The 26,093-nt window shown below is 37.0% G+C and overlaps 1 protein-coding gene across 5 annotated transcripts in view; it reads right to left on the minus strand.

Annotated features, from left to right (window-relative positions):
* The window catches only part of ACAP2 (ArfGAP with coiled-coil, ankyrin repeat and PH domains 2), a 70,977-nt gene that overhangs the window by 31,316 nt on the left and 13,568 nt on the right, over positions 1 to 26,093 (minus strand). For all 5 annotated transcript variants that reach the window (XM_075031665.1, XM_075031668.1, XM_075031667.1 and 2 more), the window contains exons 2-9: positions 20,192 to 20,249; positions 17,381 to 17,500; positions 15,998 to 16,051; positions 12,211 to 12,269; positions 11,521 to 11,704; positions 9,189 to 9,233; positions 7,976 to 8,071; positions 3,384 to 3,458 (exon numbers count right to left, since the gene is read on the minus strand). In XM_075031665.1, the coding sequence (XP_074887766.1) occupies positions 3,384 to 3,458; positions 7,976 to 8,071; positions 9,189 to 9,233; positions 11,521 to 11,704; positions 12,211 to 12,269; positions 15,998 to 16,051; positions 17,381 to 17,500; positions 20,192 to 20,249 (691 nt within the window). The remainder of the gene's footprint in view (positions 1 to 3,383; positions 3,459 to 7,975; positions 8,072 to 9,188; positions 9,234 to 11,520; positions 11,705 to 12,210; positions 12,270 to 15,997; positions 16,052 to 17,380; positions 17,501 to 20,191; positions 20,250 to 26,093) is intronic.

Raw genomic sequence — 26,093 nt, forward strand, 5'->3', positions numbered from 1 at the left:
TAAATGGGGGAAGCATAAGTACTAAAGAAAACACTAATCTGAAAAGTTACTCCAGCATTTACTAAACAGAAGACCTTAATTGTACAACCCACCCATTTAGAAAGTTGCTTCCATTCCCTTCCCATCCCATCGGCAAAAGAGATGTTTGTCATGCTTAAGTTGGAAGTCCCTTGCAGAAGGTCTTAAAACAACAACAGATACAACAAGTAACAAGGTTTACAGTCCAAGACAAAGTGAAAGAAGGCAAGAGACTCATTGAGCATACAAGTCACTTGAAATACTGGCATATCTTTGTTTTTTGGGAGAGGAATTAGTTTGCATTACTTCTCATCAGCAGCTCTGGTTTATGCATGCTTTATGGCTGTGGTAGCATCTGGTTTCCTATGACCTTGTTTACTCAAGAGGTTAAAAATTTTTAAACCATTCTCACTCCAGCTGTTTCCTGAGCAGTTCTTTGGATGCAGTTTTTTTGGTTTGTTTTTGGTTTTGTTTTGGTTTTTTTCATGAAAAAGGGATTTGAATACAACGAAAACTATTTGAAGTTCGACGCAAACATTTTTCCTAGATCATTTCTCCCATTTTAGAAAAAAATATTAGCTCTGTCACAAAACCAAAAAGCCATAATGCTGTTTACAGGCCCAACCAATTTTTAAATTTTCTTAATTCAACATGTTACTACAGCAATGGGCTGCAAACTGTTCAGAAAACAACAGTTACAATTCTTAAGTGATACTGACACCATGACACCACTCTTTTAATATGAATCTTTCCCTATAAAAATATATTGCAAAAAGTTCCCAGAATGATCATGACATTTCTACATTCGTAGTAGGTGTTGCTCCAGATTAATATGGAAAAAACAATTTCTTACACTAAAAAAAAAAAACAAAACACCAAAAAAACCAATTGTTTTCTGCGTATTTTCTGAGTAAATAGAACATAAAAGTTAAAACAAACAAAAAAATCAGACATCGGTTCTCTTACAATAGAAGTCAAATTATAGTGGTGACCAAGCCCTTCCATGACTTTTGTGTTAGCCTCTCAGACAACAGCCTAATTAAATAGGATGATGATTATAAAGAAAAGTGACATGAGTTACTTAATTAGTGCAATTATTCCGCATGCATATGCACATATATGCAAACACAGGTAGTGGGTGGGTAGGTGTGTGCACATGTGCACTTACCTATACATTTCAGAAAAGGAACTGTTCTTTATCCACACAATGAAGAAAAGGCATCATTCTGAAGCATTAGATTAGAACTTCAGTATATTAAATACATATATACCTCATGGAATATTCAACACAAGAAGCAGAAGTTTCAGTAGTTATAAAACATGGAAGGATTTGGCACTGGAATATTTGGGAACACATGCCTAAGAGGCAGCCCCGTGGAAAGCAACATGACAAGCCATGAGAAGAGAACAGAGAACAAAGTAGCCATCCTGGTCAAGTTGACCAGATGACAAACAATGATATAAAGAACCAGATCCAAGGTCTAAAGCAGTTCAAGATTCTGAAATCCTGATGAGCTGGAAATAAACTTGGTGGGAAGGTTGGAAAAAGCAAGTAGGAGGAGACAAAAAACTAAACAGACAACATGATTTGAGTAACAAACCAAGAAAATGATTAGAGAAGTTATAAGAGGAATCTCCAATAAAGCATGCCCTCCAAAGCCTAAATGCATTAAATCTAGGCATTATCATCACAAAAATGCATCAGTGATTTCACTGATAAGGACAGGAGACAACATACACAACTTGAAACACAGAACTTTAGAGGACAACATATGATACAATCTGACTGCCCTGATTATATTTTAGAGACAGCATAAAACTGTCATTCAATTAAAATAAGGAACAATATATAACCAACCTCATCAAGATTGCCATTTGTACTAGAAACCAAGAATATTTATATTACACACAGATACAGCTTATGAAGTTTCATGAAGCTTAAAAGTTTCAATAACCATTGATACTATTAGAAACAGTTTACCTGTAAAGCAGCCTTTAGCAGCATTTGAAGAAAAAACAAACTGTAAACACCATTGGCAACAGCAATGACCATAATTCACCATAACAAGTTATTATTTTTATGGCCAAAAGATAATTGCCCATAACTTACATCCTTCACCAAGCACTGCTGTTCTCTAACAGTAAAACCCTCAACTACTGCCCACTCCTGAAACTAGGCCTATTGAGCTCAAATTGAAATTTGAATGTCAATGTTAATTCTCAAGTTCCATCTCCTTCCCATTTCCCCTCTTTCTTCCCCTTCTTTGCCTCTAGTTATCTCCTGTCTGCCTCCTAAAACAGAACATCAACACTGCCCTAAAAACCATCACCATGTCTGCTCAATTTCATGGTTACAGCAATCCTAATGCTTCCCACCAACTCCTGCAGGAATGACAGGATGAAGTGACAAAAACATTTTCAGCAACCAAAAATGTTACCTCTTCCCATAAGTATTAATATTGACTCCTATTAAGGCTACCTAAATTATAATCTTAGCATGTTTTCATTCCTGAATTTATTTACTCATCAGATTTCATTTACATTAGGCTTTAATTTATGCCACCTGAACCAATACAGAATGTATTTGAATGAGAGTAAGAAGTGTTGCATTACCTTTAAATTGGTATCTACTCCCTTTCAAATGTACCTGCAGTATTAGCTCACTACCGGAGAGTTCAGTGGAAATATTTTTAACTTCTAGCATTATACCTGCAAAACCAATACTGATCTAGAGCTTCTGAAACATCCAAACAACAGAAGACATTCCCCCCACAAAATGAATTATCTAAATTTTTCTCAACAAGCAAAAATAAGAATTATTGCACATACAAATCTTCCCAAAACAGCAATTTAATATTATCATTTTCATATTTGTGTACAGCTGAACACCATACATTAGACAACCTTTACAAAAGTTTACTTTTGCTCTTTATGTGCAATAGCAGCTGCCACACTACCTCAAAGTGCTGCACTCATATTTGGCACAGTCCAGAATGTGTCCTATGACTGTAGGACTGTGCAGCATATACACCTCTTCTACAGACACGCAAGAGGGGAAGATAGCAACTTTTACAACTATATTGAATCCAAGATGTAATAGGAATTAAGAGTTCTAACGAAATGTTAGAGTCCCAGCATTCAAATAAATTCTACTGTACTATGTTTCAAAACTAAACATAATATTCTGTTCTGTAATACAAAAAGCTTATCTACAATCCAACCCTGTGCTTAATGATGTGTAAGTCTATTTCTCTGCACTAAAGATACCACCCCTCACAGTTCCGATGCAGAGATGCACTGCTGGGGAGAGATATTAGAGATACAAAAATGTGTGTGCAGTCTGCCTTTTACGTTGTCTCAAGTACCTTTTGTTGAATAGTGGAGTGCTTTTGCTCCATATCTCTCTTCTCCTTTGCAGCATCTACAGCCAACTGATCCAGCTGTAAAGAGAAATAGAAAATTGGATCTTTAGATATCAAGAGAAATTTGGCTCAGTAGATTTCATAATGCTGACAAAAAAGAACACGTCTAGACATTGCATGACTTGTTTTATTTGCATAGTATAATTACTTCTCTGGTCACAAAGTGTTTACCTTGAATTACCACTGAAGCCTTGTTTAAAGCACTGCACTACCATCCTGAATTAACCTCTACAAAAGGTGTACATTTCTTGTAAGCCTTAGATGAAATGTTTCAAAGAACAGCATGGTGCCAAGCATATGCGACTATACCGCATTGGTGCTCAGTCTCTGAAGAGAATGACTCATGCTTTAGCTGCTCTTGCTGGCTGACTGGCCTATGCAGCAGCACTGGCATTAGCAGCAAAAACTAGAAGGAGTGAATGTTAGTGATTTTTCTCCTCCACAAAATGGGGGAACTGCCTCAACCAGGCTTTTGTATTGATAGCTTTGATCAGGTCACCAGCAGTATTTGAGCAAGATTCCTTGAGATCTTAGGTAGAATCATTCAAACTGTTTCTAGTTTAAGAAATAACAACAATATGATTTTGCAAATAAGACAGAGTGTCACAACAGAGAGGATTTAAGTTAGCATCCTTACAAAGTCTGTGCTGATTAAAAAAAAACACTACCAGAAACTTGCTGCAAGCATGTCTACAGCACTACCTTATTAACTTTTTCCTTTTAAAACCAGAAGGAAAAAAAAGGCAGGAAATGTAAGATATCCTATAAGAGAGTAAGGTTTTTTTTGCTTGGGATATTTTTTTTTTTCCTTTTTTTTTTTTTGGTTGGGTTGCAGGTTTTTTTTAGGGGTGGGGTGCAGGTTGTGTGTGTGTGTTTGTTTGCTTCATTTTTTTTCCAGACTTCGATCTTTAAATAGGAAATACAGTGAAGTGGAGGAACAGATGTTGCCTGAAAGACCAGTTATCTTGTGTGACATGCTATGGAATCTGACGAACTCCTCCTTTATCCAGCCTTTAATACACGACTGCCATTAACACCAGTCACAGTACCTTACTGAATAACGATGCAGATGCAGTACCAAACACAGCGGTACAGTGTGCAGCGTTATATCTGTGGGACAGACCTTATTCTACTCCAGGCCTAGAACGAGGAGACCCGGAAAAGTGTGCAACACCAGTTTTCCAGCCGAAGTCAGTCACGTGGCAGAGGGCACAGTATGACTAACAGAACCTCCAGTTCACACACAAATAGGATCACCCCCATCCACTCTCATAACCACGAGTGAGAACCCCTGCCAACTCTGGTCATTTTTGCCAGTGTTGTATTTCCCCTGCTTGAAATGATACAAATGAAAGAAAAGAGACAATAACTGGCTCCTACACCCTTATGCTAGAGAACCTCCAGCAGTTAAGGAGCCATCAGATAACCGGGACATCTGGATCCAATTTCATACTCTGTTACTTTTCTTGTCTTTCCCTGGCTTCTTCTCTAGTCCAAATGACTATACCAGCACTTTCACACCTTACAGGTGTTTGTGAACATGAACACATCAAAGACTGAAGTGTCCAGATGTCCTATTTATGTAGCTATATGACTTAAAAATGATAGAAGATCCTCTAAAACAGACGCTGGGCTGTCATTGTGCTCAAAGACTGTTTGGCACCAAGAACCCTGGGAAACCCATTCTTTTGTGATAAAAGGGCTTTTGTGGTCCAAGGGCAGTTCAAGACTTTATAGGAATCAAGTTTCTTGCTAAAACCTCAGATTCAGGAATCTGCATGTGGCCCCCAAGAAGTTCTTCCTCCTACCCTGCTAGATGAAACAGAAGGTAGCCATGTTCAGATTAGGGGAATTACCTCTAATTTATCTTAAATGCAAGTGTTTGAGGACACATTTACTACAGCGTAAGTGCCAAAACAAATTTCTTAACAGCAGCTCATTCCTCATTTACTTTTTTTACTATCAAGACAGCATTGCATCATTCCAGTTGCCAAGCTCAGACCAGAATTTCTTCTTTTCACTCAGGTGAGCAGCACATCAACAGTCTTAAACAAAAAAGACAAACAGCGTACAACTATCAAGAGCTGGGGCCAATCACACTAAACTACCAAAATCCAGTCATTATATCACTACCAGGTGGTCCTCAAAAAAATTAGGGTTTTCAAAATACTGCATTTACCAGTAAATGTATTTTTATAAACATATAGTGCTATAAGCGGTATTCTGTAGATAACTAAATCAGATTAAAATGTTTAGCTTTTTCAATAGCCATCTCAGAATGGAAATTCAGGTAGGTTTTCTTTTTAAACTAACACCACATTTCACGTGAAAAGTGCCAAATACCGTAATTTCCATCAAAAAGTTTATATTACACTTGTGTGCCATTACAGATTCCCCTACAATGATCTGATTCACAAGTAATCCTACCCTAAAACATCCAGAAAGCAAAATTGCTCAATCCTATTCCATTCATGTAAACCAGTTATTTTGAAAATGCAAAACAAAAGAATTAAAAATTATAACTATACCATTTAAGATGACTTCAATTTTAATACTTCAGGTGGTGTTAAACCTTGTAATTAAGATTATACATAAAATTTATGTGGGAATGAAAACTCACCAACAGAAAGAATCCGACAGTATTTTCAGAAAAAATCTAGCAAATCCCTGTTTTGTTATGTCACAACATACCTTCTCTCTGACCTGTTAAAGGCAGAAGCTTCAACCAATACAAACTGCAAAGCCATTAACTGTTAAACTTTCATAAGCTATTTACAAGTCTACTTCTGTCATGAAAAATATCCATTACTTAAATGCCAAAGTCTGCCACAAAAGAATAATTCAGCAAGTTGTACAACTTTAGGGTCTTCAGTCTATCTTTGCTCCAGTTACAATATTTTTTAAACATTCTCAGCTTTGGTTTTTCTAAATTTAACTCTTTCAGTTGCTATGATACCAGCACCAAAATGAATGTTACACAATGCTCCTTACCACATCAGGCAAAAGATGACCAGCCATTGAAAAATAACCTTGAGATTATTTGAGCAAGGAACACAATGATATGGAAACATTGAAGGCTAGCTGGTAGCATAAACCACTACCAACTCTGTAGTTTTAGTCTCCTTTCCCCATCCCCTCTTCTACAGAGGTACAGGACACATTCGATACTATCAAAACACTACAGTTCAATAATTACAACCCAAAATGGAAGGATGTGAAAGAATAAAAAGCACAACTAAGGAAAGTCATGTGCACCTGAACCCTTCAAGTGCCACTATTACACCAAACACAGAGGGCTATAGCTGTACACTCACTTCCCTTCTTGATGGCAATGCCAGCTCAAGCAGCCTGTCTCTCTTCTCAGCTCCATCACTTGCTTGCCACGCACATGCACACACCTCCCTGATGTGTGTTTGAACAAATAATTAAGACCCACAGTAACCTGACTGGCAACTAGTCTAGCAAAAAAGTAACTACTTAGACATGTGATTGTTGGACTTTTCTACAGTGCCCAATCTGCATCACTGCACAGACACAGAAGCAAGTTGTGGGGCACAGATGACAACAGCACTGTGGCAAGAATTACCAGCTCAGAACAATGCAATTTCTTGGACATTCAGCGATACATCCACTTGAGATGAATGCAAATAAATGTTTGCTGTCATTCATTTACTTTTGTATCTGGACAGATACTTAGAATTTGGGTTGGCTTTGTTTTGTGGATCAGATTGGAAGCGGCAATAGAGGGTTTTGCATCAGTACAGTTGTTGCAAGTCCTCAGAGGAGGAAAAAAAAAAAAGTGGTGTACAACTATTTCCAGGCCCATTCAGCTTGCACTGAAAACAAGTCAAGATACTGCTGAGCCTTATTCCTGCACCACAGACAGATCTTCAGTTAAATATTATATGTTCTTAATCTATTTTGCATAACCATTTTCAATGCCTCCTGTGTGCAGATGGCTGTGGTCCATCTAACCTTTTTATGAGTCCCTCACTGAAAACCCAGAAGTTGCCATTGTGTGTTCTTAAGCACCACAATGGGCAAGAAGGACTCACTGTATGAACTCAGTTTTGCACTACTTATTAAAATCAGAATTCTGTTTTAGGGTCTAAGTTGCTAACATCAATGTTCTTTTTGGCACACTGTATAATTTATACAGTAAATAATGTATATAAGCAGAAGGAAAAAAAATCTACTTTTTATTTTTAAATATATTTATAACATGAGTCATATACCAAAAATTTTAAAACAAAATAATCCAGTTTCCTGAATACCATAGAGTACCTCAAACATCACCACATGGCTATGTTTAAGTATGGAAGTCCTAAACGTGGTATTAATTTTAGTAAACAGACAACTTTCAGTTTCTAACTATTTTCATTCAAACCACTTACAGTGTATTTTTATGCTTTGCCTTTATCACACTACAGTTCCCTTTTTGTTGACTAAATCTATGATGTACCCGATACGTATGCATATATCAAGTTTTTATTAATTCCAGCATATAGTTATGAATTTTTCCAGTAATTTGTTACCTGTGCACCAAGATCTTTCATGTAGGGCTCAAGTTCACTAAAAAGATCATAGCCTTGATGGAAAAAAGCCAGATGGGCATACATAAACGATAACATCTAGAAGGAAAAAAAAAGTATATTTTTTAAAGGACAAATATTTATCAGATATCACATAAATATATCACTTAACTAATCCACATGAACAAATTTAAAATGCAGTTCCAGGCTTAACTTCTGCTCTCTTGTGTCCTGGCAATTTTACATTGATATCACATAGAGCTTCCAATGTTGCAAATAAACATGCAAGGTAAAGGCAGCAAAGAATCAAGCAAAAAATCTCAGAAATTAGTTAATAGGATTAACCCCATTAACAAAACAAACAAATCTACTTAAGGGCAGAAAATTACTTCTAATTCATGTCACCTGAAACTTTTGTTATCTCCTGTTTAACTAGGACATGTAAATTAGAGAGGGGCTACAGGATATATTTACTAATGATCCAAAACCACAACCTTTATGAACATAGCTGAGAAGACTGTCTAGTCTTAAAGAAGAAAACAAGTTGGGAAGATGCATAGCAGAAGGGCAAGCAGCTATAAAGCTGTGATCCAACTAAAGTTTTTGCTATTTAAAGGAATTAAGGAAATTATGGGAGTGCAACTTTAGACCTTTGAAAAAAAAGCACCGTTGAATTTGACAGTCTCTACCTCAGTAAGCTTTTTACAGAGATAATGTGAAGCAGAAAAGGGAATACAATCAGAAGAAAACTATCATGCAGATACAGCTGAATATTAATTTAGTAGATACTATACTAAAGCTTATTGTATATTTGCTATTACAATATGCTATTTACATAAAATACAATTTTTTGTAGAAAAAGCTGAATCCATCTTAGACTAGATTATAAGTAGTACTTATGGCTTATAAATTAATATAGCAGACCTAAAAAGCAGAATTCTTGGCAAAGCTCGATTTTAACCATGAATCGCATACCAAAGAGTCAACAGCAGTGAAAACCTTAAAGTGTTCAATTCCAAACCAAAAGGATTGCCAAAGACAGTGAAGCATCTACGACCAGTTACAGTAAAGGCCAAACTGTGACCAAAGTGCCAAATGTGCTGGTAACGTTTTGATGGGTAAAAGAAATAAATTTTTAATATAATGCTTTGCAGTCACATTTTTAATTTCAGATGTATTTAAATATTTTCTATACAGAAAATAAAGTGTATCTTACTGATTTTAAGATTTCTGCTCTCCTTTTAGACTGAAGAACGTTGATCTAGAAAAAAAAACAAACAAGCAACTTATTTTATTCTACTTGCAAATTTTCTCTACAGAAGTAAACTTGTATTACTTCCAAATAATCATAACAAAGCTTAAAACATTGGAAGAATGTAACTCAATATCAGACTTCACAAAGCACTTTTAAAAGAAGATGCACACTAGTTTTGTAACATGAAAGTGATGCAATCAGAAAAAAGCTTGCAAAGCTAGAATTTCACAGTGATAGTCACAATTTTCTTATATTGGAAGGGAAAATATAAGACATCACATGCTAATTGGAAGTAATATAAACACACCTTTCAAGCAAGGAAAATTGGTACCCATTTTCAAGAGACTGAATTCAACATGTTTCAAATACCCTATCTGACAGCATGAGCTAACCCAGCCCACCAACTTCTTTAAGAAGCTGCACTCAGCACCACTGCCGTCTCCTGCCAGCAGACAGGAAAGGACAGGGGCATGTTTATTTTTTTCCCCTCAGGCTGACATTGTCTAAAGTGTCCCAAAATTGGGATACAGACCCAACCTATGAAACAAGCAAGATCATAATAGCTTCAATAAGTAACTTTTCAGATATACGTGCACTTTTAAGCTAGCTGAAGCCACTGATCAATAGTGTTGCCTTAGAACTTGAAGAATTTCACATTATATAGAAAAAATAACTGGTTTTTCACATTCACCTAGTTCCTCTATCTTCTTTGTCCCCTAATCTTTAAGGTTGTCATCCAGAAGTACAGATTTTACTTTAAAAGCCCCATTTGGCAGAAACATGCATGATCTTGTAATTTAATACCTCTAAGTCAGTTTAAAATTCCAGCAAAAGAAATAAACTACTGAAGCTATAATCAAAGCCAGATTGTACTTCCATACTTAAATAGTCAGTATTTTGGAAAACCTTCTGCAGCAAAAATAATTAAGATTTGTTTGTATAGAACAAACCCTCAACTTGTGAGGCAAAAAAAAAAGAGGAAAGCAAAGGTTTTGAAATACAGTTTAAAGACAAGTATAGCTACAGAGAGACTATAATTGTGAAGCCACTTTCCCAGAAGAGTAACCCAAGTAAAAAGAATTCCTAAAGCTGAATTCAATTTTTGCTCACATTAATTAAGAGGTGCTGAAACTTTTCCCTGTTACTTTAAATGCATCTTTATCACAGGAACTGCTCACACTTCAAACATACGAATTCCAAGAGGCAAACGATCTGCAGTTCAATGCATACACAAGGAACTGGCCTACAGTAATGACTGCCAGCTTCCCCTCCCCCCCACTACTAATTTGATGTTAGAACAAATGATCAAGTGGTATATAATTCACATGACTTTTTAAACATCAAAATGAACTTTGTCCTTAGTGTTCAAAAGGCAGGAGTTCAGTGTTGACCACTGACTACTGTATCTGTACATGTGCATCGGCCGATCAGATGAATTCCACTTCACTTTACAGGTAAACACATGCTATTTAAAGAAAAGTTAAACTAATCTTTAAATAACTGACCAGACTGTCACAAATCAAGATGATAATGTCTAATATAAAACCAACATAATTTTGAAGGGTTGTTCTGTGTTTGATCATAGGAGAACCCCAGACCCATTTAGGACCCCCCAACCCCTCGTACCATCTGAGTTACAATAATCCTGTTTTTCTGTAGTTGTGGGTAACTATGAAACAGATGAATTTAAGTATTGACAGAAAATTTCTTATCATTTCACAGAATTCAAAGTAATAGGACAAAGAACACCTCTCAACACTCTGTAGGAGATCTGTACTAAAAAGCAAAAGAGTTATGTTCTTGATTTCCCCACGGCACAATGCCAAAACCCCAAGTCTTCTAGACAAGTAGGATTTGTTAAATAAAACCCAAAGCAAACAGCTGAAATCATAGTAGTGGCCAACATCCTATATCAGAATTGTTCAGGTAATTTGTATCTCCTAGGCTAGGTTACATTTTTACCTCAAATATATAAGGAACTACAACATAGCCAACTCAGGAAATGGATTTAGGTAACTATCAGGAAAATACTGTTTTTCCAAAATTAATGTTCAAGTTGAAAATTAAACTGTGTCATTACAGAAACAGCACTGAATACCAAAGCATTAGGCAATAGGAATGCATCAAGTAAACTAATTTTGCTCAGATTTCATTAAAAAAGAAATTACTGGCAGACAGTTATTCCTTTTTCACTGAATCTCCACAGCTTCTGAGAAGCTTACAATAAGAACTGCTAGAGGACAGATCTCTAACTATATGGAACAGATTAAATAACTTGTATTGCTGCACTTACCTGAAGAACATAATCCAGAGCTATGTGTCGAAAACATTTCCGTGTTGCAGTCAAAATATTGGTTGCTTCCTCCACTTCATGTTGCTTATTTCTTTGAACTTGGGCATTTTTCACTAGAGCATTCTCTTTTTCTTCACTAACTTTTTCAAACTGTTTCTTTGCATCTTTAAATTTCCTAATATCTCTAAAGAAGGAGGAAAGATGGATAACAAATTAATTCCAGAGCATGAAAAAAGCGTTTAAAGATAGATTAGACAGACCAGGCTCGTGACTGCTACAGCTAGTTTCTTTGTTTTCATATTCTTCAATAAATGCTTGGATCAAATGAAAATTATACAAAGTATGATAGAAGCTTCTCTGTCCTTCTCTTCTGAGGAAAGGACAAAATTGAAATTTAAATAAATGCATCTCATGCTTACTGGGGAAAAGCTTTGGTAAGCACTTTTTTCCCCTAAGTTTAGACAATGACAACATGTAATTAAGATCAGTAATTCATACTATTTCAACATTCCTGCAGCTGGATCTAAAGCCTCATTGATTTAGGGTGATTTTTGACAAGCTTTAATATGCAACTTCTCAGTTTAGGGCTGGCGATTTTCAGGAAAGTTGTTTCACCAACCCACTCAAATCAGATGTTTTTAAATTCTATTTTACCTATAATTTTCCCATTACAAGTGCAAATTAACTTACTCTTTAACGAAAGTCTGAAGCTGTGCTTTAATTGATCTTTGGGTTTGGTCAAACAGGATCTGAAAGAAACTCATTATTATGTAGGTCAATAACTTAAGGGTATTTACAACTTTTCATTTTAGACATACACATGGTTATTATGCAGAATTAGATGAGAATTATTATTAAACCAATGTGTGTCTAATATCAAAATATAAACCCCTTCAAAGTAGTTTTGAAATTTAAAAAAATGGAATAAAGTAAGGAAAACAACACAAACCCAACACCTTTTGGTGGTCTTTTCTTAAAAGACTGTGGTTATAAGGAGAGACAAAAGCTCCTGGCATCTTATTCTCTCATCCTGACAATGTAAGACATGTCCGCTTTCATAGACCATATTTATTATGATTAAACAGTCAAGAATATTACTGTACAAACAGCCTTGAAGAAACAACTTTGAATGCTAAGTAACAACCTTTTTTAATTCTTATAGACTTTCACAATTTAACCAACAACTGAAAGACATATTAAACCATAGAAAGAACATGCCCCTAACTTCTGGCAAAAAAACAGATTGAAATTAATGCTGAAAATGTAACATAAATGAGTAATTAGTACCATCTCCTTTACATAATATGTTTGTAAAAAAACACCCACTGTTGAACTGCTAAGAAGAATGGCTGCTGCTTTTTTAAGATTAAATGTCCTAAGCCATGCTTCTCAAATTTCTTATGATTTGGGGAGGCTGGGGGGGATGCAGAATATAATCTACTCAACAAATTTCTCAAGCTTTACAATTTGAATAAGTTTCCAAGGCCAAAGCATACCTGAATGTTAGACAACTTGTATTTTCTCCTATGACCCCAGAAATTCTAACTGAGGAATGAAAACACACATTCCTTCAGCTTCACATCTACCCTCTGAGTTTTAGGACAGAATGGAACAGGTAAATGGCTATGGGACAAATCCTTTTGCCACTTATTGTGCAAACCACAAATGATGCCTTAATTTTCAACTCCTCTACACCTCCCATTCTGCGTTATGGAAATATACAAGGCATGATCACAAAAAATAAAGAGGTGAAAGAATATAAGAAAGTAGTAGTTGGCCCAATTGAATAGAATCTCTTCCAAAAGGCAAAAGATATTTAAGTGTTAAACAATTTTATTGAAAGAGCAGGTCAAGAACTCAAAGTTTCAGGTCAAACAATGTTTTCTTTAAACATTCTCAGTCTTAGTTTCCCTATTCACAAAATTTGGGGATGAAAAGCCATGCAATGCCAAGTACTGGCAGCAAAACTCTTACCAGCTTGTTTCTCTTTTCTAGAAACACTGAGGGAAGGAGAACGTGACTAAGTCACTCATTAACAGTGGTACTATATCCTCCATCCAGTCTCCATTTTGGGAGGTTTTCAAAACCAAATGGGATAAACCCCTAAGCAACCTGCTCCAGCCTCAGAGCTGACCCTGATTTAGGCAGGCAGTTGAACCAGACATCTCCTGCAGCCCTTTCCAACCTGAATTGTCCTATATCCAACAGTAACAAATGGAAGATCCTGTTTGTATTCCCACTTTGGGAAACCAGAAAAACAGACAACTAGAATAGATAAAGAACTTCTTGACAAGCTGGAAGTCATGCTGGGACTACTCCCACTGCTGACATTTAAGCTTGCCAGTGCCTGAGGAGTGCACCAATCAAGATCAATACAGAAAGAGTATAACCAGATGGGAGCTCAACTGATTAGTGGACTCCCAGAAATATGAGCCTTGAAATTCTGCTTACAGTAATGAAGAGAAAAAAAAAAAGTGCTAGGCAGAAAAATATGTATACTTTTTTTCCTTAAAAGAACAGAAAAAAAGTGCCCAGACCACGATCTGACTAGATTTACAGCCTAACACATTACCTTTCACACACTCCAAACCAAGTCTAAGAAAGCTGCTATTTGCTGTAAGCTGTCAAAGCTACTCCCCCACTACTGAATCAGTGAAGATGCTGCACTAGTCTGGTTCCTAGCCTTATTTGTAGCAAAGCCTCATATGAGAAAACTGACAGTCATCCAGATCTCAGTGGGACCACCTCCTACCCCTTCCCTCCTTCTTCTAGAAGATGCCTGCTTCTCCTCTTTCTTCCTCTAGCTTCTTCTCACTCATGATGGTTCTCCTGCCAACTAGGACAACAACAGAGCTGACACTCTGAGCTAATAAGTCCAGCTGAACCAAACAGATTCACAAAAAGCAACGCAGGGACCACAACTTGTCTGGCAAAGCTCTACGTCAGAACACCATAACATGCCTCACTTTTTATGTTTGTGCCTTTTGATAAAGGCACTGTTCTACTGACTGTGCTCAAGCACAGTAAGGAAGTGGAGGGAAAAAAAGCAGGGCAGAACTCAGAGTGGTCCTACTTAAGTCTGCAAATAAATCTTCTTTTAATATAGCTTGTTCTTTGCTTTCTGCCTTCAAACTGCCCTAGAGGGACAGTTGTGCTGTGCCAAATTCTACAAGAGCACTGTAATCCACAATCACGTAGAACAGTAACAGCAGCAAGAATAGAGGAGCTAGGTCAGATGTGTCAAAGAGCATACCATATAGCAAAAACATGGTTAAGAGGGTAACCAGCAGCAAGAAGTGTGATGAAGAGTTTAAAGTAGGGACAGCCAACTTGATTCATCTGCTCAATCTAATCTGCAGAAATCACTGACATGAAAGTAACACTTTCTCCCACTACTGCTGCTTTGAACCTTTGCACTGGCTTTTCTATACCATCAAAGTATCACTGTCCACTTCCTCCCCTCTTTACAGTTTTCATTGTATTAGGTGTAGCTATGTACACCTCATATAATGGAAAGGAAATCCAACTCAACAGCACTAACCTGCTTCCCTTTGTTTCCCTTCCCTTCTAAAAGCATGCATTTTCAAAAAAATTATTAAGATGACAATTCTAAGAAGCTAAGTTAATGCTAACGAACTTATTTTCAGCTGAAGCTGTTTGAACTGCATCCTCTGTATCTCATTACATTTTAAACGCCTAGTGGTATTAAAAAAAAAAATTAAAAAATTTGAGTGTCCTGCATATTTTCAGCACTTTGGAGACACTTCAGTTGCTTTCCAGCAATTTGCTGAAAGTGAAAGAAAAACAATAGGGGCCAAGGAAAGAGGAAGAAAACAGAAGAACACATACATCCCTTTGGCTTTCAGGATACAAGACTAAACTCTTCAGAGGAGAAAAAAATAAATCAGTTTTCAATCCAGGCAAAACTGAGCTTTCCAATAAAGCCTGACGTGCTAAAAATCACCATTAGTCTTAAATGCTAGCATTTTCTCCTTTCTCTACACTTGTCTAAATCTGTCATACTTCCAAAAAGAAAACTACACACAAATCAGAGGTGCTTCATTTTATGCATTATAAAGGATGGGGAAAAAAAAAGTAGAAATTATGGAAGAGGTAGTCATTATTTCAGTCCAGCAAAGAAATATGCTCATAGTTTGTCACTACTGCCCATCAGTTTGATTAAAAAAGATGAAACAATCCAGTATTTACTCTGTCTTACAGCACTGGGTTTTAGTAAAGCTTACAAGCTCCAAACAAAAAATAAAGCGAGATAAAAATCTGCAGAAAAGGGGATATTTATATACTTCATAAACAAAATATAAATAAAATATTAACAAGTATAAAATGAGTGGTATTTAATACCACTTAAACCATGACTTTGCAAATACTATAAACAAGAAAAACTTTAGCATTATTCTGTTATCAAATATAACTGGAGGTAAGCTATCAGTGTCATGTTTCAGCTAGAAATACCTACATTGTGATAATTGATCATTTCCTGTAAGGTGTCAGAGAATTTTGTCAAGCTGGTCTGTAAAGAGAAAAACAAAGTGGTTTAAGTTAAGTCCTATGAAATACACAGCACAAAAACAATGTTTCAGAGGTTTACAGCTTTTCAGTAAAGAACTTGGGAGTTGATTTTCCTTAGCATGACTATTAAACTAAAACCATTATGCTAGGAGAACATGCGGGTAATATCAAGTAAATCTATTAAAGCTACAAGCAACAAAAATGTTACTGCTACCTACCTATATATAAAGGACCAAACTGAAGCAAAGTAGGAAAAATTCAAATTATGTGAACTTCCCATAGTTTAGTCAACTTAATTTAAACACATTAATTTACAATATTTAATATTATACTACTAAATATTTATTAACATTCAATACTCTAACACCAAAAACCTGGTTAACATGTTGTAGTCATCAGTACACACACATTGTAGGAACTACTGCCTCACAGCTGATATGCTTAGCAACACTGACATCAATCTATAGAATCAATGTCTCAAACAGTTAGAAAACAACAATCCCTAATATATTTGTATAACAGCTTATTGCTTACACAACAAGTGTAACAAAAACCTACTTCAAATCAAATAATATAAGTTTTACTAGTTTGCCTTCGCACTGTTTCTAGCAAGTAAATTTCCAGACAACAGTTTCAGTTGCACATAGACTAAATTGAAGTTCACAGGCATTATCTATTTCAACTAGTGTGTGAAGATGCATACATACAATTGATGTCCTATTACATAACACGCATTAAACATAGATGATATACACAGAGATGTGCACATAATTATACCTGCATATTACACAATTTCATACCTCATTTCAAAGTAACATAGACAGGAAATATTAGGTGTTCCAAATTAGCCTAACAAGACATTAGTCTGAGGTTACACCAAAGTGGGCTCTGTACATTTAAACATTTAAATTTCTGTGTATTAGAGAGTGCAAGTTCCAGGACACAAGAGATCGACTCTGGCAATTTAGTTGCAAAGAACTGGGTTTTAGGACCTCATGACTAGAACCCCTTTATTTAGCAAAGTAAACAGGGCAGCTGTCCACAGCTTCAACCTGACTTTCTCCACTCCTCCCAAGATGACTACTCCTAACCTAACACATTTTCTGGAATTTGGAAAACCCTTGACATTGCAGGTTAAAGCTGAAACTAAACAGCACAGACCCTTGCAGTGCACCACAGTCAAAAAAGCTCACTCTTAAGACATCTCAAAGAAAAAAAAAGAGCAAAAAGGTAAATAATAAACTTCAACTATTACTCTTGCCAACTGTTATATTTCACCTCTTTTAAATTATGTTTTTCTCCTTCTATTTTCATCTCTCAAAGAGCTTACCTCAACCAACGCATCTTTACAGGAATATTGTGCAAGGTCTCGAATTCCATTCATGAACTGCTTGTTGGCTGTACAGAATGCTTTCCCAGTATCAATCATTGCAATACAAAGCTTCACCAGCTAAGAGGAGGAAAAAAAATGATAAAGTAGAAGTTTTTGGTGTTTGTTTTTTATTTTTTACATCACCATATAACCATGAAACACACTGACCTTAGCTACAAAGAAAGAAAGTTACTAAGAAACAAAGATTTCAGAAGTTAAATTCCAAATTTACAGAGCCCCACATTCTATGAAAAGCTTTCTATTGTACAGTGATAGCTATAAAAATACTATTCTAGGTCAACTGATACGCCATTGAGAAGGTTACTACTCTTTATAATTTTTTTGTTATTATTTTTAATTTGTTTTTTTGTTAACGGAGATTTTGCACATATTTCAAGAGAGGGCTGTACGAGGGCAAAAAGTGCAGCAACTAAAACATAACTGGTTAGAACCCAAGCACATAAGTGTTTTGCAGCTTCCAAGCTAAAAAAACCCCAAACAAACCCACACCGGTTGTTTCATCTTGAGACACTCTGAACACAGGCACAAGAAAGCAAAAGGCTATGTGCACAAAGCACAACTGAAGAGAGATGGTTACATCTCAGAAGGCAAAATCAATCATGTTTTCATTCATACAACAGACTAGTACTTCTCTGATGAGTTTCCATCCCTACCACTCATTGCTTAGGTCAGCACCTTAGCTGTCATGGTACTCCAGTCTGATATGAAGATCAACAGTATCTTGTGATGAATGTTTTCCCACTTTTTGAACCACTTATGCACTGGGCCATTAATGAAAGAAAGAATGATTAGTGTGATCACTAAGATGCTCTCTTGAGAAAAGGCATATTATAACTGAGTTCCCCCATCCTAAACCAAACTGAGGATAAAATCAGAAGACTGAACCTTTGCCTCTGAAATATTTTTCAAGGATGTTAGACAAATTTTCATGAAGAACAACACAGAAGTACTTGATCCTATGTTGGGGCAAAGAAACCACCCAAGTGACCTTCCTTATTTACCCAGTAATTTTTATATTGGCTCAGACCCTCTTAGGAAAAGAAGAAATCTGAGCATCATCTCCCACATTCTGATGAATGGCCAAGTTGCTTGAACAATGGACAGAAAAATCACTACCAACATGATCCTTTTTTCCTTCACTTTTTCTTGTGGTTCACAATCCTGAACCCAGTGTCCTTTCTTCCAGAGGGGGAAAAAAAAAATGCAGATAATATTGCCCAAAGTCACAATTGTGGAACAATAAAAATAAGTTTAGTAAAACTGAGCAGAAAAAGTCACCAACCAGTCTAGACAAATCATTACCCTCAGGCCATAGTTACTTCAGCTCACACAAGAAGCTTGGCTTTCAACTGAAGTGTTATACTAGATGACTTCACATTACAATTGAACTACTTAAATACTTACCTCGTGTACTTGCTTTCCTGTCAGGGAAGTAAATGGGTTTGGGTGTTTTTGTTTTAAAGAATACTAGGATACAATCTCAGGGCAAAGAGTAATACTACAATTATAGCTTTTACATGGTAGAATGGTATACCTGGCACTGGCTTCATGCAAGAGGCTGGGGACAAGGCCCTGAATAGCACCCCTTATGGAATTTGAGAATTCTTTTCCCCCAGAATGACCCTTTCAGATTAGTGGAAAACACAAACTTCCAAGATAGATTTTTCAGATCCTTTAAATACTTACATGGTTTAATCTACCAAAACAGATTCATCACCCATACAGTAAAAATGTGTCTTATGCCCATCAGGTTCACCAAAAGTCACACCAAATCAAAAATCAAGTATCTTAAATTTATTTTGAAAGAGCAAATGGTTACATTATTAACAACAAAAGGTAGAAATATTACAAGTAGTAACAAAAAGTCTTCAGACTTAACACTGGACACTGACTTCACCTCTATTTTTCTGCAGCCAACCCACTGCTGTAGAAACAAAAGTTCATATTAAAAAAGTAGCTAAGGAGGTGAACAAATGACATCTGCCTACCATATTAAAACATAGGCAAAAAAAAATTTAAACATTTAACATAAAATGCTAAGGAAAGGAGACTTTGTACAGATGTAAAACAAAAAGTAAGCCACCCTCAAAATGCTAGCAAAGAAGGAACAAAAGCCTCCAAATACTACTGGTAACAAAACCAATAAATTGATTGTAAGGCACGGAAAAGATGTGACATATAACCTTTTATACACATGCACAAAGCATGACAAAAAGCAGGATGAATTTTACAGTGGTTAAGTCCTCCACACGAAAGTGAAGGATATCTATACCTATCCTGCTGTGACTGTGCCACAGCCTACCAAAGACAGAAAGCACTGACTTTAAATCTCTAAAACAAAGAGTATCCAGATGTCCTCACAGTATGCAGTTGTCATAAAACATAAGCTCTAAGTGCAGGGATGGCCAACCCCTGACTTTTAACTCACTTGAAAGCTGAATTAGTTTGCATGCGGCTCCCACTGTGGAGCTGAATCACGTGAGTGTGAGGGGGCCATACAGTCAGGAGGGTATTGCACAATCCAAACCCTCAGCTGGGGGAGAAAGCAAGTTCACACTGGCTGTTGCTGCTGTTACTCAAGCTTGGGTCTCTGAGGCCCAGCTGTGCCCTCGACCCAAATCCGTTCCCTCTGCAGGAGCAGAATGCTTGAACAGCCACTGCCACTTCCCAGCTGTGAACTTTAAAACAAAACCTAAACACATCTTTTTATATTTTTCAGAGCAGACATGCTTGAATTAAAAAGCTTACCTTGTCAAGTTTCAGTTCCAGTTCTGTCACATCTCCTTCTACTTCTTCTAAAGCTGCCCTGCAGGGTTAAAAAATGTTTTCCTGTAAAACTTTACACAAAAATACTCTGGGACTGGGAGGAAGGGGCAGGGACATGTTAATTTAACTCATTTACTGCCATCACAATTTCAATTAAACATCAGCTATAAAAAAGCATAGATTTTAGAGAACCACAAGAATTGCAGGAAATATGACAGTACAAAGAAAAACTACATCACTGATAAAACATACAGCTTAGTAATAAAGATTTGAGATGAAATTTTATTAATCCTAACGTTTGTCACATCAAAATAGGTTTCCTCTCTTCTTGTATAACCAATGGTCTATACGTTTGAAGGTAATAAGAAAGGAAAGAAACTAAAAGTCTGAGTGAAATCTCTTAAGTAATTCTTTTGGTGACTATCCGGCTCAAACCTGCAAACCTATGAACCTACAGCTATTTAATGAAGGACCTTGCAATGAGATTATGAAAAACATAGCATTTGCCACAAGTCAACTGCCTTAGCAGTAAGTTCAAATGGCACACTTGTTTACATCATTTGCCTCTAGACTAGACTGGTTGCAACTTTCAGGCCAGTCAAATTTTACTTGCCAGCAAAAGCTTCTTTCGTGAAGCATTTCTAAAGCATAACTTTTTTTGCTTAAGAGCTGATGTTTCCTTTGACACCTCCTTCCTTGCTTATTGCTACCCACAAAAATAGAAGACTAAGAAAGGATGACACTTTGTTCAGAGAACTCATGAACATTGCTGTTTCATCAGGCTATTGCCTTGATAGCTTAAATGTACTAATTTCTGGCAAGGAATGCTACACTACAGAAATCTATTCAATGAGGCTCAGATTTCACATTACACTGAGGTTGGTAGGAACAGCTGTATTCCCATCCCTTGCTCCCATCACAGGGTGCCTCATTCTTTCAGTCATTCCAGCATAACTGTTCACAGAGCCACACCGGTCACCGGTAGTGGTCCGCCTTGGGAAAAAAAAAAGTTATAGGAAGGCTTCTGTAATGCTTTTTGGAAAATTGGATGGGATACATTTCACTCTTATGAAAAACTCTTCCTGGAAAAGGCGAGACAGACAGGGAAGTACTATTTGGAGCAGGAATTTCTTAAGCCAGCCTTACCGCTGAGGAGAGAGTACCCAGAACCACAGCTTTACTGTCTCTTGCTAATTCCATTCTAGTTCACATGAGTTCAAGCCAAGAACAAAAAATAAAAAAGGACTGGATCAGGCCCCAAACTCAAGAAAAGCAGTTTTTATAAGAATAGTTCCGAAAAACACTGCCAATTGCCTGAAGTTCTCAAACATTGAGCATGACATTCCCAGCTTTTTGCAGATTTCACTAACACATAGTTGCATTCCAGTTTTTGTATCTAAAGGCATTCCCACAGTTACATCCTAGGTTTTATATCTAAGCACATTCCTGCACAGTTACATTTTGGCTTCTGCCTCTTCTCTAGCTTCAGACCATGAAGGATTTCAGGCAACATCAATTTCTCTTTTAATAATTTATAGAAGAAAATAAAGTAACTTAAAGTCTCCAGAGTTTAATCTTGTTTCAGAAAGCATTACGGGGGGGCAGAACCACAACCAAGGAAGGAAAAGTATCTCAATATTTAGACTGCAATTTTGTATTTGTTTGTTTATAATCACAGTGCAACCAATTTTTATTTGTTTCTTTGGCATTAGCATAAAAGCATGATTAAATAGCTTGTTTACAGAACTGCAGCAAGATCTGATAAGAATATTTTTTTTTAGTGTCTTTAGCAAAGAGTTCTAGCTCCACAGGACTTAATGAGCTAAAAGTCTAAGATTCAAGATGAAGGAGAGAGATAAAGGCAGTTAGCACAGGCAGAATGAAGACAACACATCTGCTCAGCAATTAAAACTCTATTCCAAAGGGAAAATTTTAAGACAGAATAAGCTCAACTGAAAAAGAAGTACAAAACAAAACATCAAATGACTGACAAGATGAGGGACAGGTCAAGAAAAAAAGTATAAAGCAAAGCAGAAAGAGGTATCATGGGAGAAGGGAGACATACAGCCCCTCCACCACCTGATTCATTCCAGATCATCTTTGAATTACCACAGGCCCCTGAAGTACCAGGCTGGTTCTCTGGGCTATTTCCCACCACCACCACATGATGGAGGGAAGGCACATCTGGGCCCTACAGCTGGATATAGATCAAACAGCTGTTAGGTTCCAGCCAAACTCTGTTTCAACTCCTTGTTTCATTGCATAGAATTGGCTACTTTCACTGTTTCCATCATATAAAAACTAGTAGAAAACTTATTCTCATGCAAACATATTCACAGTATTAGACCAACACTGGATCACAAGCATAAGAACAATGGAGAGGATGCCCTCAGACTATCAGAATACAGACACTTATATCTAACAGTGTATTAACACCATCTAGTCACAAAGGTTGTTTTCATACTGGAACACATTAAGAACAGCTGATCTGAGCTGTGCTGTTAATGTACTTGGTTTTCTTAATTTAATACTTTTTGAAGCCACAGAATACAAAGGTGCATTTCTCTCTCTAAAACATCTGTGTCAGGAACTACTTAAAGTTCACAGAAAATTGTCATAATTCTGAGTAAATCTCATGTCCACAGCCAAGACAAAATCTCCAGATATAAACACAGGAAGTGGCCATAAAACAGCTGAGGACCAAATGCCAGACCTGACATGTACCAAAAATGTTGTTCCTTAGTGAAGTGGGAGCTGGGAGCGGGATTTGTGTCAGGGTAATCTTAGCCAGAAGGCTCTGGCATTAGGAATAAGGATCAAATCTGCCTCAGTATATGAATCAAAGTCAAACATCTGTGGCTTCCCGAGATGTTCAAACACTGCATGGCAACACACAAAACCAGAACAGCTGCTTAAGGGTGGAGGACGACTTTTATAACCGAGCAGCCTCCCGTACCCTTCATGCTCCGTAACAAGGACTCTCAGGAATGTGTTTCTTTCCTCTGGTGTTCCTTCTGTCCTCCACCCCCCCGTCCTAAAACATAGTTCAGTTTGCTAGATACAGCTTCCTCCACAGCTGCAGCTGCAATGCAGGAGGAATATAGGAGATTATGGAAGAAAACCCAAGACCTGACTTAACAGCCTTTTTAAATGAGGATAACGTCACCAGTTACCTAGCCTAGCATACGACAAAGGAAAGCTGAACTCTGGTGTCCATCACAGCACTCCCCTTAAGTGACCAGTGAAAGACGTGCTTCCAGGTTAAGGTACTATGGGACTCCAAGAATCCCAGGAACCAAACAGAAAGATGACAGCTAAACTCTCCTCTAGAAAAAGAGTTGGTCTCTCTTAGGCCACGAGCTGTAGACATGTGCTAAGGAAAACTTAGTCCGGACTACACCACTACACACTGCTGACTGTAATCCCAACCACACTGTGGCCACAGACAAGTGTCTGCTTGGCCTGTTTACTCTTAGAGTGTAAAAGGTGGCAATGGTCAATGCTTTTAAAGTCAGCTATTCTTCAAATTATATCTAACTGCCATCAAAGTCACACCCTGCCTTTAGTCTTTCACTCATTCATCACTTTCTACCTTGCATTTTTAGACTGCATTCCTGAAAGTGAGGCTGCAATCAGCAGTCATTATAAATTACATGCTGACAAACAACAAATTGGAGAAGTCAAGGGTGCTATGGATAATTAACAATTAATTATTTTTAATTCTAGAATTAGCATGTCCCACTATAAAAAATATTCATAAGAATAAAAGCCCATTAATAAAATATCTTCCCATAGTTTGGAGTTGTTTTGGTTTGTTGTTTTTTTTGTTGTTGTTTGTTTTTTTTTTTTACTTTTAATTGAGGAAAGTTTAAAGCCTAAATCTTAGATTCACCTCTTGAATATACTTTCAGAGGAATAGGAACAAGCACACAAAATCAACTGCTATTCAGACTGGGACTTCTGAATACATTCATGTATTTGGACTCATGAAATAGGAATAACAGATTCTCACCATCACAATTTCAATACTATTACTGCTGAAGTCTTGTCTTCAAATTTTGGAAAGACACAGCTCTCCTACTTGCACATATTCTGTGCAGAATAGCCCCTTAATACACAACTTGGACTTCACTGAGGATGACATGTCCTTTCAACTAACATCCACTACAGTTCAATAGTATAAAGTTGACGTGCAAGACTAGCCACAAATTATCAATAGCTAAATCAAAGTATTTGAGTACACATATTCAAGTATGACTACAGTCACATTTTCTTTCATTTACTGCAGTATAGTTTCATGAGACCAGCTGTATATCAGGAGAGTAAATAAAGAAGCATTACCATGCTCCACTGCCAGTGGAGAACAATCCAGCCTCGGAGGGACAGAGAACATTGGACATGAACCAACAAGCAAATGGTACTGTGATTAACACCCCTTTGTCCTCTTCAATTGCATTTCATTTTGAAATTTAAGGACATGACAAAAACTGAAAAGTGGTTACAAAGATATGCACAGCTCAATAATTGCAAGGGCCAAAGCTGGATAAAGCTGGTTTGTAACTGGCTAAAGTAAAAGAAATTGATCATTCTAATTCTCATATTAAATACAAACCCAATACAGACACTAGCAGAGATTAGCTGCAAGCTATCTGTGCATCCCACAGTGGTATCACAGTTCTAGATGCATGTAAAAATCAAACTACATCAAAATTACCAAGCACTCATGCTATAGCTTTACATGATACCAGACTTGGTTTTCAACCTGTGCTACCAGAGTCAGATGAAAAGGCCAACAAGATAGTCATAAGATCCTTTTGATCCCAATTATCAGACTGAAACAAAATCAGCAATGGAGTTGCTTATGGACCACTCTTGACAGTGATTGCACCAGCACCCTCAGTGACAGAGGGAAATAGGAAATCAGTCACTGTTTCATATAATTATAAGAGACTTCAAAGCAAGATAACTTCAAAACATCTTAAAGACAACTTGCAAAAAAGTACTACTGAATGTGAAAAACTGGAAATAGGATGAGATACAGAAATACAAGAAAATGCACCTGATGATTTACAGGAATGTCTCCTCCTGTATGCCAGAGCCTAATCAGGTGACAGCAAAAAGGCCAGTAGACATTAATCAGAGGATGAGCCACAAGCTGTAAGTATGATGTAAAGGTAAATTAAAATGCAGGTATACCACACAAGATACTATATTTGCTTGCCTAATTGGTCTGCGTTCTCGCTCTCTCTCTCTGCACACATAGCAGTTGCACCTTGGTAATACAATTCAGGTATAAGCAACAACTTACAAATTAGTTTAGAAACAGCCACAGACTAACTGCTGAGGGTAAAATCAGGCTGGGGGAAACACACACACCACCAATGCCACTGTATAGAGAAATACAATGTTGACAGCAAAGTCCTCCAACTAGAAATCTGTTATGAACAACACAGAAAAGACAAAATAGCAACACTGTGCCAAACAAGTAAACAGTCAGTTCTACTGGAGACAACTTTCAAGCCTCCATATCCAGTCTGCCCTCTCTGCTAAAAAACCCAAGGATCAACACACATTTCACCTACAAGAGGCTGTAACATAACACAGCTATGGCAAAAACACTAAAAAGGGAATAATTTGATCATGCTGTTCCACCCGAAACAAGTTGAACCTACTTTATAACCAATACTCCTGATCCTCTCCACTTTGAACGAGAATGGAAGTAATACAACCTTTCTGGGCAACCTGTTCCCATGCTTAACCCTCAGTGCATGCCATTTGAATTGCTGCATCTTTCAATCATCATCTCTTCCTACTGTGCACCTAAAACCAAAACCCCACACCTACACCTATTACCTGAACTCTATAATCTACTGGGTAACTCAAG

Source organism: Buteo buteo, chromosome 7, assembly GCF_964188355.1.
Source record: "Buteo buteo chromosome 7, bButBut1.hap1.1, whole genome shotgun sequence".
In the NCBI taxonomy this organism is placed as follows: Eukaryota; Metazoa; Chordata; class Aves; order Accipitriformes; family Accipitridae; genus Buteo; species Buteo buteo.